The 17,595-nt window shown below is 38.1% G+C and overlaps 1 protein-coding gene across 3 annotated transcripts in view; it reads left to right on the top strand.

Moving 5' to 3' along the window:
* The window catches only part of CCNY (cyclin Y), a 122,492-nt gene that overhangs the window by 87,760 nt on the left and 17,137 nt on the right, over positions 1-17,595 (top strand). For all 3 annotated transcript variants that reach the window (XM_017820216.1, XM_017820215.1, XM_017820217.1), the window contains 4 exons: positions 3,950-4,050; positions 7,244-7,279; positions 11,095-11,152; positions 11,257-11,376. In XM_017820216.1, coding sequence (XP_017675705.1) covers positions 3,950-4,050; positions 7,244-7,279; positions 11,095-11,152; positions 11,257-11,376 — 315 coding nt within the window. The remainder of the gene's footprint in view (positions 1-3,949; positions 4,051-7,243; positions 7,280-11,094; positions 11,153-11,256; positions 11,377-17,595) is intronic.

Raw genomic sequence — 17,595 nt, 5'->3', positions numbered from 1 at the left:
AAAAATATCAACTGCTTCTGGAATAAAAAGCTACAAATCTTCTCTACCAAAAGAAATCACCAATGATAGAAAATTGGTCCAGAATTCATCTCAAGAGGTTGTTTGGTCTGGTTTCTTGTCTTAAGAGCAGAAGCCTGTGGCTAAACTATTCCTGGCATATGTTTGTTTTACCTTTTCTTTACAGCTTTCAGTGAGGGAGATTTTATCGCTGCTCAAGTCATTCAAGCTTTCTCTGCTATTAGAAAAAGGTGATGGTTTGGGATTTTTCTTGCCATTGCCTCCTCTCACACTTTCATGTCCAGTCTTAATTTTCTGTACTTTAATATAAACCTGCTCTATGTTATCCCATCCATAACGGTCATGGAGAAACTCCCTTGAGTTGAGTGACTGAAGACCATTATTGTTGCTTTGTTCCTGGAGAAAACCTCTCCAGTCTGCTAGCTTTCCCTTCTAAATCAGGTTTTTCCAATCTCTGATTAATCTTTCTTCTCTGTCCTCCTGACTCTCTGAAGTCAATTCATCTTTCTTGAAATACAGTGTTCAAAACTGCGCATAAAATTCCAGCTGAGCAGAGTGGACATGCACACTACCCTGTTGTATACATGGTAACTCTATAAATATTATGTTTTCCTTTTGTTTAGAAAAGTGTCCTCTGAAAATTAATGCCAGCTGCAAATTCAATAAAAAAACCTGGATACTGTTATCAATATTTGTACTCAAAGTTTGTACTCAATATTTTTCACTGAGTAGACCAAACCTCTGTGGAATGTCCCTTGCTTCAGCCTTCCAATTTGAAAGCAAACCCTGGGTAACCAGGGTATAATTTTCCGAGAAGTTTTTACCTGCCATGTTTTCCTTGGCTTGCTCTTTGGGAGTTTATGGGCGTGAAGTTGGAAGTCTTGCTCAAGTCGTTAGACATAACATCTATGGAATCTCAGCTTGGGTACAAAAATAGTACTACTGCAACTTAAAGTATGTATAAAGTGAATCCTTCTTCATAATCAATGAGGTGCTTTTGATTTGTGAATATTTGTAATAGCAGAGATTTTCAAGGCTCCACATGTGTCCTATGCTTCTGTTTGCATATGAAGATTTACAAAAGGAGCTATACCAGTTGTTTCTTTTTCCCATGTCAGCCTTATGGTGGGATAGAACCTGAGAAGAATCCCATTAATGTTAGAGGGTTTGCTAATTTCTTCAAAGGCTCTACAGTCCTTCTCAGCTCTCCTGATTTTTCTCAGTTAGAGTCTCTTTGATTGTCTAAATGGAAGATTTTTGTGGTCAGATGTGATGGATTTGAAATGCAAAGGCATTAAGCTCCTGTACGGTTTTGTCTGTGGACTTATCCCATTGAAATGGACACAGAAGGGACTTTGTCTGTAGGATAGTGCTGAATACTGAGGTGATGCTTAGACACCTCTTTTGTCCGTCGCAAGGATGGAGAAGGTTCCTGAGCAACATTTTTATGAAGATTGAAGAAAGCCTATTTGACTGAACTGTGGGACCTCAGATGTCTCCCAGCTTAGTCAAGCTAGAATATGGAACTGAGGATGCTTTCCAGTAATTAGGAGAAGGCAGAAAATCTGTTACCTGGTGCACCAAATGACTGCAGTTGGACATCAGAGTAGAAGCTGGGAATGTTGAGCTATCGATACATTAGTTATTTGTATGGCACAAATGTGTGTATATATACCCAAGAGAGCAGCTTTACATTTGGCACCATTCTGCAGGCTGGGAGAGGTGCTCCTTCCTGCCAACTTGGTATAAACAGAAAGTGAGGCATGAGAGGCCACTTATTTTCCTAAAGTGTGAAAAGTTCTAAGCCTAATGAAGTGTGATGTGGGCTGAAAATCCACAAAGAGTTTTGTTTCAGAAATAAGGTGTGTGGCTCTAATTTGACGTGTGTCAAATGTTAGAGTGCTGTTTACATAAGAAAATTTAAATCTGATAGTGGTGTTGCTACAGAGTTTTATGTCTTTCACTTATGCTTCCCTTGAATGAATCCAGTCCATTTATCTTAAATTTTATCTAAAGCTTTAAAACATGTTGACACTTAAAATGCAGAATAAAAACTTTCCATATGCTTTTTTATCTTTTTTTAATAATAGTGCTGGGTGCCTGTACCTCTCCCTTTTTTTTCTCCAAACACTAGACAGTCTCATTTTCACTGGGTTTTAAGTTGCTTTACCTTTATCATGCCTGTGGAAGGTACTCAACAGATGAATCCAGAAATTTGAACTAAACTGTGGTAGAATAAAAGCTATAAAGCACCAGTGCCCTAGTAATTCTGTCTGTATGCATCATGCTAGATAATACATTTTATGTCATTAATGTTTCCAGTGCTTCTAAATTTTCTCTTGGTTGCCTTGCTTAACATATAATAGGTTGGAAGGTAGAGAGATTGTCAGCTTCCAATTACTGCAAAGTATCTTTCCAAGTTCCTGGAGAAATTTTGAAAGGGGATGATTTTAATTTTCTTGGTAAACTTTTTGCCTTCCAAAAAACCCAGTTTAACCTACAATTTTATTTGTCAAATGAGGGACTTTGATAGGATTTGTTGGTGAGCTTTCAGATAATTTGAACGTAATGTTTCTACTATTGTGACAGCTTCAGATAATGATTTTTTTCAATTAATAGAAGACTTTGTATGGTTTTTTACTCATACCTGGGAAATATAGAAAGATGAATTAGATACATGTAGGTTTTACCAGGAGCCTGTCTCTCTGTGTAATGAGTGTGGTTAAGAAGTCTGCTGCCTATGGAAAATGGAAAGTTAGTGAGATGGTGTGTGCTGGCACTTGTAGTAATATCTGTTTTGGGAATTGGGCAGGGGAAGATGTACTGAGGTAGGACTCACAGTGTTGTATCCTAGATACCCAGTTGCTCTGGGCTAGTAAATGCCTATGAGCTCCACTGATGGTATTGACATTGGTCTCTCCACTGAAACACTGGAAACAACATTAATTGTACGACAAAATTTCTATGCTGATGTGCCAACTGAATTTTAAACCTCTTCTGTTGCAAGTTAACTGTGTCATTTGACTGGTCTCGACATTCCTGACATAGGTTCTTGGTCAAGTTACTCACTAGTGTAGATGGAATAAGCAAGGATAAAATCAAAAAGGGTTAATGATTGTGCTAAGTATTAGCTGATGTGATGAAACTGTTCTCGTTAGACTGGTGGAGTGCAGGCTGCTCTAAACAGCTGACGGAGAAGCCCTTTCAGCAAAAAAATCTTCAGAAATATGTAGTGTTGTCAAATGCCAGGGTTTTTTTGGTTGAGTTTTCCAGTGTTTCCTACGGTAGTACAGAAAATGTTTTGAAAATAATATATTTGAAAAAAATATACTGAAAGCCTTTTCTGTTGAGATACTTTTTTTCTTTTTTTTATTTGTATATTTTATACACTTTCTTTTACATCCTTCGATCAGTTTCTTTCCTTTCTGATAACAGTCTGTTATCGATGAATTATTTTTTCTGAACTTTCCCTAGGACTTGTTTGTTTGGGGGTTTGAAATTTTTTTTTTCTCCAAGCATAGTTTTATATCTGTTGCTAAATCAATGTTCATTACTAGCACGATTTCTTTTTCACTCTTCCACTTACTCTTTTGGAATGAGGACAGAAACATAGGTCTTGTTCATCTTTGCTTTCCAAGTGTATGTATGTATTTGAGTAATTCTGCACAAAAAGTTTTGCATGGTTTTGGGGAAGGAGGGACGGAGGGGAGTTTGGGACTTGAAAGCATTAGTCAAGTCTCAGGCAGGAATTGTTGTGACTTTTGCAATGGTAATTATTTCTGACCTTTCTGAACTGCTTCAAAACGCGATCACATTACTGTGTGCATCATTGTGAGAGACAGAAATTTGTCTTTTTTTAATTCTTACATCTCCCTACAAAAATGCTTTGGTATTACATAATTGCCATTGTTCTTTTGCATGTTTTTCATAGCATCCTCCTGGGCAGTTGAGAAGGAAGTACAGTTCCTGCTCCACTATTTTCCTGGATGACAGCACAGTCAGTCAACCAAACCTCAAGTATACCATCAAATGGTGGGTTTTACAATTTATTTGGTTTTGCTAGAACAAAATATTTATGTATTTATATATTTATGTATATATATTTCTGAACCATTACTAAGCAAGCTTCAAAGTTTTTAGTTTTTGAAGTAGTAAATTTATTTAATCAGTCATGCTCGAGTTAGTGAATAGTATGAGCAATGGATATTACTCATAGGGTAGGTCAGAAAGCAGCAGTTAAGTATCTCATATTTCAGCAGCTGAAATCCTCGTGCTTCAGCATTCAATGCTTTGGAGGAGTCCTAAAAACTTTGGTGTGCTTGTTTATTCAGAATTTTGGAATTATATGAAATTGAAGAGTTTGCATGAGAAAATACTCATTTGCTTAGCTTCTCTTTCAGTTTTCTGTTTTAAATGGAAACTAATTGCCTCTGGATTCCTTTCCTTATTAAATACTAGGGCACTGGACATTTATTACGCAGCAGTGAGGAGCTTTGTATGTGATGTATGCATGGGCTTACCCTTGGGTAATGTCTCAGATGAGCATTTCAGGTTTCACTGGTACCTCTTTTACATTTTCAGAGAAATTAAATTGATGTTTGTGGAGTATTGTTCTTTACATTTTGTACAGCAAGGGGAAAAAAGAGAGACCAAATTCTCAGGCATTTTATGCTGTTTGTTCATAGTTACTGATAGCCTCACTTGACTTGTCTGTGGGCTGGTTACCTTGGTGTACTCAAGTGCAAAAATTTATTAAGTCAATATTTGTGTTGCAAAGATAGTTACATGACAGACAAATATATTCAGACTAACACATACAACGGAGTTTGTAATGTTGGTGGTCACTAAGGCAGCTCTTAATTTTTCTGTGTAAGGAAAAAGGAGGGGAAAGGAGAAGAGCTTTGCAGTCAAGTTGACTGATTCTTCATCAGCTATTCTTGCCTGAAAGATAGTCTTGCTTTTTGTCAAGTTTCTGTAATTAGTAACTTAAAAATAGTTCTGATGAATGCTGGAAAATGGTTTTTCATTTTTGGGATGTTGTTTTTTTTTGTGTGATTTTTTTTTTTTTCATCCTGGAATTTCATACTCTTCTGGTCTAAAATCCTTTGTGTGCATATTTTTGTAAGGGCAGCTTTTTGCATAGGTTTTGGAATCCTTTTTGCATCAGAACTGAGACTGCTTGTGGGAAGAAGAGGTGGTTTCACCTCTGCTGGCTGCAGCAGCCAAGAAGCATTTTCAGGGAGTCCCCAAGGGGTCTGAGGGCTTGAAAAGGGGTTACATGGGGTGAAAAACTGGCCTCTGGCCCAGAAGGCCTCTGGCTCTCCTGTCTGGCTGCACATTTAACAGGATGAAGGGTAGGGAGATTGTAGGATTATTGCTTTTGTAGTACAACTTCATTTCTTGCCCAAATCCTGGCAGTCTCTGCAGGTAAAGGACTATTGCATGTAGGTAAATCTGTGAGGGAGGTATTTGGCCACCTCATTTATTTCTTCTGGGTCATATTTTGCACTGGTGTGCTTAAAATATTAATGTCTCTGCTGGAGATCTGCAGCATCGAAGGGGTAGGGTGAGGGAAATCTCCATAAGCATCTTTCTTGCACACTGATTGCCAGCTGAACCAGCATATGAAAAGTAAAATGAAACTTGGATGAAGTAATCTGTTACAGCTCTGAAGGACTTTCAGATTCTGATAGATTTCTAAATACTAAATATTTTATAAACATTTGACATTTTGTTACAAAGGCAACCATATGGTCACCAAGCAGAGCTTTGCCCATAGATTCTTGCATCTGCTTTCATAAAGTGAATTGGAGCTGCGTGTTCCTAGGGGCATAATTTAAAATTAGATTTTAGGACTAATTCCCTTTGGGAATAGCTTTCTGTCAAATTAAGTTCATTCATAAATGTGGGGTTTTCTTGTGTTCAGTAATAAGTGTGTCCTTTAATGTCCATGGTACTCAGTATTTCTTAATTCCTTAAATATGTATCTATAGCAAAAAAGTAAAATTTAGAAGGTATTTATGATCTAAAATGCAGCCAGGTAAAAGCTCATATAAGTTTAGTGAGATATATTTACTGTCAACTGAGAAAAATATTTTCCCCTATGTGGCTGTTCAAAATAAACCCCAACCAAAATAAAATAATTTAAAATTCTACTAATGAGGTAGCTCAAACATAGTTTTCCTAACATGCATTATCTCAGTTTTCATGTAAAAATTCTGGAATAAAATTACTCTTAAATAAAATTGCTCTCCATAAAATTGACTCTTTTAAAATACCTTTTATGGAAAAGAAAAGGGGGGGGGAATTTTGCATCAGTCTAAGACATAAGCATCTTACAATGAATCACTGACAAAACAAATTATCAACAAATAGAATTGGTGAACTCCCTGCTCCATCCTCTTTCCCCTTTAGCTTTGACTGTGTTTAATGCTGCTGGAGTAAGTAGGGAGGATGCTGGCTTGGCTTTATCTTTCAGTAAAGCCATATTGAGAGTAAAGCATGAGTCGTGACTTGGAAACTGGAGGATAACCATGAGAATCCATGCCTTAATTTCCTTCCATCTCAAATGTGAATGAGATCAGTTAGTTGTGTATGTAACCAAAATCTTAGCTTTCTGTGCATGTAAGGACACTTCTTGTCTTTGTGCAGAAGATAAACAGAGATGCTTTGGTGTGTGGTTGAGAACATGAGAAATGCATGATGCACTAAGTTATTCAGGGAGTCAGCTTTCCAGAGTTAAAATAAGTAACTTGATGCCATAAAACTGCAGGAACCTATTATTTGAGTCTGCTATGTGAATAAGTACATAGAAAGACAGACAAAACTTAATGAATTTAAATATAAAATCATAAGCCAATGGTGATTCAACATTTCATGTTAGCCTGTGATGCTTTATCTTCAACCTTGGAAGTCAGTAGGAGTTTTATCATTAACGTAATGGAGTAGGGAAGGTACCTGCAACTTGATATGTGGAATATGAGTATTTTTGTAAGGTACTTAATTACCACTAAAAAGGATGCACGCACTTGAAGTGTGCTGAACAAATACTATAAAATTGTCTGCTTACAGCAGTTTTCCTGGTATCTAACAGTGAACAAAAGAAAACAGACCGTTGAGCGTACTGTTTGTCATGTGTTGTGCTAGGTTTTAAATTTACATGTTAATATGTCTGATAATATCATTTGACAGTCCTGAGATATTAACTCTGTATTTTTCTTTACAGCGTAGCTCTTGCAATATATTACCACATCAAAAACAGGTATGTGAATAATGGAATCTTGTACCGAAAATGTCTTTTATCGTAACAAATGGACTGCCCAAGCCCTAAAAATCCATACTTTTTTTTCTTTTAAAATGTTTTTGAGTAGTAGTTTCCTTGATTCCCGTGCTAGAAATAAGAAACACATGTATTTTATTTATATATATTATTTTACAGAGGAAAATTAAAATTGGAGGATTAAGTACCATGAAGATCTGGAAGTACAGTTCAGCATTGAAAAACTTCGATGATTCAGTGTTTGATTTTATGTGCATTGGGCACTTGTGCATTGTTTCTATAAGTTGCAATTACATATAGAAAAATCTGAATAGTGTCTTTCAGTTTTATATTTTTAGCTACACCTTTGTAAAGTTAACTGTGGATATCAGTGACCAGTTAGTTAATGGATTTTGAAAGAAAAACCATGAATTATAAAGTAAGGGAGACATTGTGAATGGATGTAATTCAAGAGTCCTCAGAAACAGAGCAGGTTCTGGCTTATCTCTTCTGGTGTAGTATGTTTTAGATCTCAACTCAGTCCAGTTGATTGAAATTGAATAGAAAAATGGTCCTCTAAAAAGTAACTTGGCACATAAATGAGCTTTCTTCATGTTGAATTGTGCTTTTGTATCTTAAATTCCCTGTCCTCATGACATGTCACAGTATCCTAAAATAATATTTCCTGACAATTCTAAGGAGAGATTGTATAAATACTTTAAGTGACTTTTGTGTGCATGGCTTTTCAATTGGCCTTTTCAGAGAACTTGGCTTAGATTTTGATCTAACAAGCCACTTAGACGTTTTTCCTTGTGGACTATAAGAAGTCCAACTAGAACAAAAGGAGTTACTCATGAGTTTAAAGTTCAGCTGGTACGTCATTCAGGACCATGTTTCAGGTCACTGGAACCCATCACACTTATTAAAACAAGGCTGACATCTCAAGAGAAATCTTTAAAAGTGCACAAGGGCAGAAAGGCTTAGGGCTTGATTCCCGCTGAAAGCTCTTAGAAGGCTTTCCAAGACATCAGTGGGCCTTGGACTGAAACATGGCAATATATAAAGCAAAAGTTGGAGTGAAATCTTCTCTCAAACTTTTAATCTCATTTCCCAGGAAATGAGGCATGAGTGGTCATGCTTGGATTACTTGTTTATCCATCTGTGGTTCCTTTTCCACCTTTTCTCCGTGATCTCTGGATTAGTTTGGTTAACTAGTCCATTTCTGCTATGCTCAACTAAATAACAGAGATCTCAAAGATAATCAGATTCCAGAGTTTTGTAAAAATAAGTTATTAAGTGCTTTGTTAAAGTATCATGCCAGCTGAGTGAAAGGCTTGGGAGAATGGGGCACATTAGGAGCTACAAAGGGTGAGAAACCTCAGTAAGAGCTCACAGGTGAGCAGGAAGAATCCAGAGCCACAGAACAGCAGTGTCGTCTCATGCCAATTGCCATGGAGCTGATTTCTGCCTGCGGTAAAATATGCCCATTTGTGGGCTTGCAGAACTTGATGCAAATTTGACCTACAACTACTAGATAGAGAGACCAAACCTTTATAAAATAAAGAGCCTCATGTCAGCATCTTGAAAACAAATGCCTCCTGAATGTTACCTTCTTGGGAAAGTTGCTATCTGTCCTTTCACTTGTGGGGTGGAGAGGTGATTTATTCAGGAAACTGGTCACTGCTGCTTCCTCCAGAATGTGCCTGGGGTGGGGAGGTGCCGTGCACACACTTGAGACAGCCGGTCTTGGCAGTGGTGCTGGAGCAGGACGTGTGTGTCAATTAGCAACTCTGAAACGAAGGATGTGGAATGACTGCTCTGTCTTTGGTTGTCTCTGATTTAGGAATGGAGGGACAACGTGATAACAGCACTCAGTTGTACTTGCTGCTGAAACAGCAAGAGCAAAACATATGTTCGGTTTCCTGCTATTATAGGCGAAAAGGAAGTTGTTGACGTATGTGGTAGATTGTGGGGGGTGGGGAGTATGTAACTCTTACAGAGATTCAAGGTTGATTTTGACAGAAGACGAGTCAAACATCTGCTCTGCCAGAGAAGAATTCTTTTCTGACAGTATTTAGTTGTTCCTTTTGTTCTGCACGGGAGGCTTAAAATAAGTTACTTCCTAATATTTTAAACTCTCACCAATCTCGGGTTTTTTTGAGAAACTGTATGTGAAATGTAATATTTCTTCATATTTTTCCCACATTTCATTTGATTGTAACATTCTGGTTATCATTCCTTCTTTTCCCAGTGCCTCCCTATCATAGTTATACTGATCAGTTTTCTGCAGCTTTTGTTGTGCTTAGCTATTCAACAAGTGGTAAAAAAACTATACTCATTTTGTTTTTAAAGGAATGCATAAGTCTTGGTGAATTTTCTAAATAAAGAAACAAAATAAAATAAACTCCATCAAATTTAACCATGAAGAATGCTTAGATCAATCAGTAGATGGTCCAGTTTTGAAAGAGGACAGTATGAATTGTAGTGAAGCTGAAAATATCTCAACTTTTATTTTAATAGATTTTTGAGGGCAATCAAATGTGCCTTCATAGCTGCATGCAGCAGCTATCCTAAAACTAGGATATTATTTCTTTCTCTCTTCTCATTATTAAGGACCATAGTTTACTGGAGCACATCAGTGATTCCAAGGAGACTACTTCTGCATTAAGATACTATCTTTTTTATGTAGGGGTAAAAGAGTGGTAAAACAGCGTGGCCTAAAATCCTTGCTGATCAGGAATTTTCTAGTAATTATCCCAGTCTGTGGTGGGGTTTTGTTTGTTTGTTTCAGTTTAGGTACTCTTTTTTTTTAAGTGTTTATTTGCAGCATTAGCTTACTTTTTAGCAGGAAAAAAAGCCACCTTCGGATATTGAGGTTCAAATGTTAGCTGCTAATAAATACATTTTGCAGACATGAAGCCACTGTAAAACTTGTGGTTTGCATGCTCTGAGAGACACATGCTGCTGAGTAAAGATAGAAGACATATTCAGTGGTTTCTCTCTGAAGAACTCTATGACCAGAGTACGAGAGATGCTAAAAATAAAGATGGGATTGTAATAAGTAGGTCACATGGATGCATCTGTCCAGAAAGTGCCAGTTCTAACTGGTACTGTTACACCACTTGCTTTTGTGATTGTTAGTGTTCCTACCAAAATTACACACAGCAAATACCTTATATTGCATCCTGGATGTTAGACTTGCGAAGTTGCGTCAACTTGCAGGCTGATATTGAGCTACAGGGATTTGAGAGAGAAAAATAGCTAAGAAAACCAATGAAGAGGAATATTATTTTGTCTGAATGTTTTGTATATCCTCCTTTTTGCTGTCAGAAATTATTAGTACAATAGGGTTTTCCAAAAAAGTAAAAAGTGAAGTATGTATGTATTAACTAAAGGATTACTCTAAAAATAGCATTGTGTATTGGTAAGCATCCACAATGTTGACAATAAAGGAGGAGGAGGAGTTAAGAGATTGCAAGGGTGGAGACTGTGAAGTTAAAAAAAGGAGAGTAAGCAGGGATAATTTTATCACAAGTTTGTAGTAGTACTTCTTAATCCTCCCAGTAAAGACCACAGAAGTTTTGTATCGTGGGCATTGAAAGCTGAATATTGTAGTGTACTTTGTAATAGGAATTTCATATTACACAGAAACCTTATGGCAGAATATGTCCAACTTATATTTGAAAATCACATTTCGTCAGTGTTTCTAACACCCCACAGCATGGGGTGTGTTGGAGTTTTAACAATACATATGTCTGTGAGGGCTATGTGCTGTTGTGTTCAGATAATGACACTGCTTTGGTTTCAATGCTTTTTAGGGACACAGACGGAAGAATGCTCTTAGATATTTTTGATGAAAACCTTCATCCCCTTTCGGTAAGTTCTCCTGCATCTCCTTCCCTTTCATGTGAACTGTCTTTCTTTTTTTCTGTCTGCTTCGTTTTGTTTCAGTCACCTATTTGGAAGTATTTCTTCCTTAGAAATCCGAAGTGCCACCAGACTATGACAAACATGACCCGGAGCAGAAACAGATTTACCGCTTTGTTCGGACGTTGTTCAGTGCTGCTCAACTGACTGCTGAATGTGCCATTGTCACCCTGGTGAGTGTCTGAGAGATGACATCAGCCATCTGACAGACCCAGTTTTGTTCTCAAAGGCCGGGTTAGTATGATTTAATAGATCTAGGTGCTGCCAGGGAATTTTTTCTCACCGTGGAGACCAAGGAGATTTCTTGATGGGAAGAGATAATACATTTCATTTTTCCTGGGGAGAGTAAGTAATGGAAGAAGAGATGGGGTAGTATGTGACACAAAACCCAGGGTGCCCTACCAGAGTGATAATGTTACAGGCCGCTAAGGTGACTCCTAGAAAATGCAGGTGGCATAGTTGGTCAGAACAGGAGGGAATGTTAAAAGCAGAAAGGCTTCAACTTTTGGGGAGGTTGCTGTGTGTCACTGGAGCTCTCAGCAGAGACTCGGGAACAGCTGTAGGTAGTTTGATAGCACTAATAAGAATTGACAGGCACATGAAGGATTCAGTGAGTGACTGGGGTATGTTGGTGATGGCTCTTTTTTACTTCCACTGTACTTGTCATGGGATTAACAATTGTACTCAGGTCTGAAGTTTAGCTACTTAAAAATAGCACAACACAAAAGAAGGTTCAGATTTTCAGCTGGTGTGGATCAGCATAGCAATGTGGATTGAAGGAGCTAAAATGATCTCCACCAGCTGGGAATTTCTTAATTTTCTTGAAATTTTTATCCTGTCAACTCTGACAAGTGTCTTCAGCTTTCAGGCACAATTTTGGCCATGTTCTTGACTTAGAGACTTTAAAATAACAAAATGGTTTTTTACCACTACAACATGTGGTTTCATAACAGCTTTTTTATGCATTTTAGATGGAAGAAGGGGAAATAGGAGAAGGTGGATTTTGAAGCCCAGGCCTACTCATTTCCTCTGTTAATCTATTTCCCTTGGCTTCTAAGATTAGTTGGCAGGTTTTTCTCCTTCAGACAGTCAGAATGAATTGCACTAGCCAGTACAGAACAGGAATATGAGAGAAATAGGGCAAGAAACACCCTGCAGTGCTCCACCCTTACATTCTGTAGTATTACTCTACCTAGTTACTTGACCCAGCCATTACTTGTTTTCTGAAATGACATTTTGCACTAAGTGCTTGTCCTTCTTCCTTTTCTTCCTAAATGATTTCTGCTGGAGACAAGATATGTTGTGTGAATCAGTATGTTCTTCTGTAATTTAATTAATCCACTGTCAAATTCAGTCTTGTAGTTTATCTGTTATTCAATGTTAGGTTATTTGATCAATGCGGGCACTGTGTAGTAGAACAGGAGGGGGGCTTTTTTTTTTTTTTTTAGTAGCAATATCTTCCTGTTACTGCAATGCATGGAAAGTTTTTTGCTGCAAATCTTGTTAACCCAGGCATAGATTTCAATATCTTTCATTTTTAACTTCTTCCTTGCCACTTCTGGTTCTTGCATGGTTTCCTTGTAAGTAACTCTTTTGGTGTGACTTCCAGTGAAGTATAGATGTTTCTAACTCATTTGTTTTATTACAGAAGCAGTTTCCATAGTTGTTAGTGCTTGAAAACTTATGTGACTTGGGTTTTTTTACCCAGCACCGTGGTAACAGGAAAGTGTATTACAGCCTAGTTCTCAAAGCAGCCATCCAGATGTTTACAGACAGATTTGGTGAAGGTGATCAGAGTTTACTGTTCAGCTATTCGTGCCCCTGTTTTCAGGATAATAGCACCTGCCTGACCTGTCTCTGCAGAAACCTTCAAAGTTTTCAGATGGTGTTTTACAAGTATGAAATTCTGCTGCTGCTGTTCTCAATTTCCTCTGTACTTGTAGATTCCATTTCTATTTTTGTTCGTGTCATCAGGAGGGGCCCCAGACACAGATTGTGTTGTTTCTGAAATATTCAAATGTGGAAATTAATCTATGAAAAAGCAATGAACTCTTCCCCCCTCCGCACACTCCTGAAATCTTGATAGTATTGATGCTGCTACTCATGAACCTTGCAAGTGCTTTCAATTTTGATATCCTGTCTGGAGAAGAGATCAGCATTCCCTGCTGGAGCTTATGTTTTGCCATAGTCTGGCCACCCGTCAGAGAGCAATCTGATAGCTCTGTCTGCCACTTGTTCCCCCTGGGAGGGTTGCCAGAAGGCAGGAAGTGTATCTGTGGGGATCACAGTACATTTTGAACAAGATGCTACAGCTTTATCTTTCTTTCACTCACGCTAATTATTTTTAAACAGTCCTAAGCACCCCTTTTTACTGCCCACACTATTAACATGGCCCAGGGTGTGTGGTTGAATGCACTCGCTGTTTGTCTTGTACCTGCCATTAGCCAGGTAGAAGCAGCAGTAACAATTAGTTCTATAGCAGTCTGTGTTCAGCACAGGAGCTGAGTAAATGTGAAACTCCAGACTGCGAGATAAGCCAGTCTCCAGCAAAAAAACGGCATTGTGTTGCTTCAAGCACTTAATTAAAATATTTCAATTAAAGCCTCCACTATTACAGCAAAACCAATTTATAATTAAACAAAAAATTTAATTTTCACACAGCCTCCAGAGCTGCCAAGAGATTTCCCATACTGATAGGTAGAAAATTAAAATCTCAGGTTGAAACAATTAAGTACAAATTCACATTATTTATTTATAAAATAATACCATAAGAATAAAATCAGTTTTAAGAATCATGTTGCCAATTTAAAGCGTTGCAGATAGTGGTTTTAGTCCCAGACAATAGCTGAACTATACTTTGTGACCTGACTTCATGAGGAAAGTAATGCCCATGTGTGTCTCCCTCACCCCAGAGTATTCTCACCTTTGCCAAAGCTGAGAAATGCCTGTTTCCTCTTTACCATCTCCCTAAGTGCAGAGGTGGCAAGTTGTACTTATGTTAATCTGCTAATTGGATGGCAAATAAAAATGTGAACAGGAGTGTACCAACAGAAAAACAGTACAGTGTTTGCATGTCAGGAGAATTAAATATTTATGTTTTGTTCTTTTGTTCTGTGAAAACAATCCTATGAACTAGACCTGAAGTGCAGAATGGTCCAGGTTTTCTGCTTTGCCTTGACAGGACTTTCTGAGTTTTTTGCAAAGAGGTCGGATTTAAGGTTCTTTTAATATACTTCCGTGTCTGTAGTAGTTTCAGAGAGGACACATTTTGCATTTGTAAATATGCTAGGTCTGTATGCTATAGACTGATCAGATAAGTGATATGTAAATACATATAGTACCTGAGCTGAATTATTCTGTGAAGTTCAGAAGAGAATGCTTTTGAAATACGGTACAAAGTTCATACTGTACTGAGGGGATTTGATATTGGGAAATCTGAAATTTGAAGTATGTAAGAATAAATTCTCCTTATGCAAAATAGGGATTTAATTAATCCAGCCAGATGTTCCTGAGTTCTTGTTGTAATCTTTGGTCACGTTTTCGGCAAGTAGGTAAAGAGAGAGTACTCTTGAACTGTGTTATGAAAATTACTGTATTTAGGACAGTTTTGTTTTCTGTGTTTAGGGGAATGGAAAAAGTTTTTTATTGATTTCCTTTCACTGGAATATTTTCACTTTTAAATGCTGATAAAATACCTTTTTAAAAATATTTCTTTCAATCGACATATAAAAAAATCTGCTACTTCTCTCAAAGAAAACAAAAACACAAACGAAGGGATCAGAGTCCGTAGAGATACTTGATCTGCAGCAGAGGTCCTTTTCGGGTGGCCCAATAGAACCATCAGCCCTTACATGGCTGATGGAAGGTGCAGGTTCCTCTGAAGACCTTGGAGTGCAATGCAAAGTAGTATTTGTTGCCTGGTGTGCTGCTGTCACTCTCCATCCAGTGACCACAAGGGTTCATGGGTGGTGAGGAAGGCAGAGCAATGAAGCTGGGCTCTGTCCTGTGTAAGAAACCCATGAGGAGAGGTGTGTATATCCAATATTATTGGTGTCCACCTTTGTCCTGGGCTTCAAGCATTCCCTGAGAGGTGGCTGAAGCCCAGCACTTGGCCACACTTGGAGAAGGTCCCTCCATCTGTGGTGTCAATCCTGAGCCCCTGGGCAGCTGGACATGTGTCAGGGGACATTCTGGAGGAGACCAAGAGGAACAAAGGCTTTGTAGCTGTGCTCCAGGCCTAATAGTTTGAGTGCATTTTATATGTATTATAGATATTTGTCTTAAAATGAGTAAATTGCAGGGCAAACCTGGAGATATGTGACCTTTCTCTCAATTCCATTAGTGTTTCCTGTAATTATCTACAATGGTACTTAGCAGTTATTCACATTTTTTCAGAATTTTGTGACTGCTTTTGTTACTTCTTTTTACCATTTGGTCTCAAAAATAGAAATGGGATGAATTTGCAAGAACCATGATGATGTGATGTCGTTTTCCACCAAATGGATGGCACCAGGCCTTTGTGGAACATTTTAAATGCCCAGCTGGGCAATTGCAAAGCACAGTTATTTCTGGAGAGTCGTGGTAGGGAACTGGCTGATTGCATAAAACAGAGCATATGGCAATTTAGTGATTGGATTAGAGCCGTGATTTGGCTATATGAGACCCACTACCAATTAGAATCTTTTCCGTATGGATATTGTTTTAGTTTCAAGGCATTGTGACACACTGAAGTTTTCTCATTAAAGCAAGAGGACTGTGTATTTCTCCATGATCTGTTGGGATGGAAATATCTTCATTAGTTACTCTGTGCTCCTGCAACTTACAATGTGGGTTACCTAGTCAGCGAGGGAATGAGGTTTTTGCAAATACAGACTCATTGTAGATTCTCTATTATGGTAATTAAAATACCAAAAATATTGTCTCCTTTCTGTCAGTGTAAATCAAGTGAGAAATAATTAAAGCTACCAGAGTTTTATTGGTAAAATAGAGATAGAATTTGGCATAAAGCCATATAAAAACCACATGAGAGAAGATAGGGCTTTGCTCTTTCTGCTGCCTCAAAATTTAAAATTACTCTAGTAATGTTAGTGATCTTCAGTGATTGCCCACTTAGTGTGCTGAGACTCCCTGTCAGCCTCCTTGGAGGCAACACACAACTTCTGACCTCTCCATGTGGCACCACAGGAAATTCTAGTACTGCAGACAGATATAATCACAGAATAATTTAGGTTGGAAGGGACTTCTGGGGGTCATGTGTGGTTTGGCCTTTTCTCAAAGCACACCTAGCTGGCTCAGGCTGACCTGTTGAGTTCTGAGTTTCTCTGAGGATGGAAATTTCATAACCTCCACAGAAAACCTTCTCCACTGTTTTAGGGAAGCCTAAAAAAAAAAGAATAATGGTATTTTGAGTGCTTAGACTGCAATTCCAGTGTGGTAAGATGTATCAGTAGGGTATTGGAAGTTAATGTTGAAGAGCTTCAAAATGATGTAGCAGAGAGATGCAAAATTTCTATAAGAACCTCATAGGTTTTAATAAAATTTGAGTGTTTTTTGTGATTGTGAAATACTGAAGTGAAATGATTTGACACTTTCATATTGGCATATATCCTCCTGAAGGGGAAAAAAAGAGGAAGAAACCTTCTCCAGTATTTTAACTTTTCTTTTTAGTTGAGTGTATTATATAATATCCAAAATCTGGTATAATGCCCTCTGAGATGGGAAACATGAGATGCTGTTTCACACTAATTAAAACTGAACTCTTCAGTGCTATCTTTAGTTTTCATTTTCTTCAAACGATTTATGTTCTGTTGATTGGGATGTTGTGTAACCAACACTCTGCTATCCAGGATCATGGAGAGTCTGACATCCTAGATAACTGGGACGACACTGGATACTGTGGTTAGTTACTATTAGATGTTATTAGTCCAGGATGGATTCATCCAACTGCAAATAATCACCCTGGGGATTAGTTCAGGCTTAGCAGTGGCCCTGCTGGAACAGCGCTGCTGGAGCTTGGATGCTCTTGCTGATCCCTTTTAGTTTGTGCCATGTTACAGTTCTATGTTTGGATAAAAAAAAGCCTCCCAGGACTAGTGGTTATAATAGATGGCTAAATGCCATTCTCCACCATGCCACTGCAAGTCCAGGTCCTAGGAGTCAAGATCAGAGGCATCCAAACTAGGTCAGCATGGAGTTGTTTCAGGACTGGAAGATTTATGAGCTCAAGGTATGTGCTGAAACAAATTAGTTCAGTACCTCTGGATCTGAAATGGCTTTGGAAGCCGTTCAACTACATTCCTGGGCTGCTGCATCTTAATGAACCTCTCCAGAGTTCAGTGAACTCAGAACCAGTTTGGGATTATCTATACCCATAGAGTGGTAATTTTATTTAA

Source organism: Lepidothrix coronata, unplaced genomic scaffold, assembly GCF_001604755.1.
Source record: "Lepidothrix coronata isolate B3197 unplaced genomic scaffold, Lepidothrix_coronata-1.0 Scaffold80, whole genome shotgun sequence".
NCBI classification, from domain to species: Eukaryota; Metazoa; Chordata; class Aves; order Passeriformes; family Pipridae; genus Lepidothrix; species Lepidothrix coronata.
The sequence above is the reverse complement of the archived record's forward strand: the minus strand, read 5'-3'. Positions and strand labels throughout refer to the sequence as shown.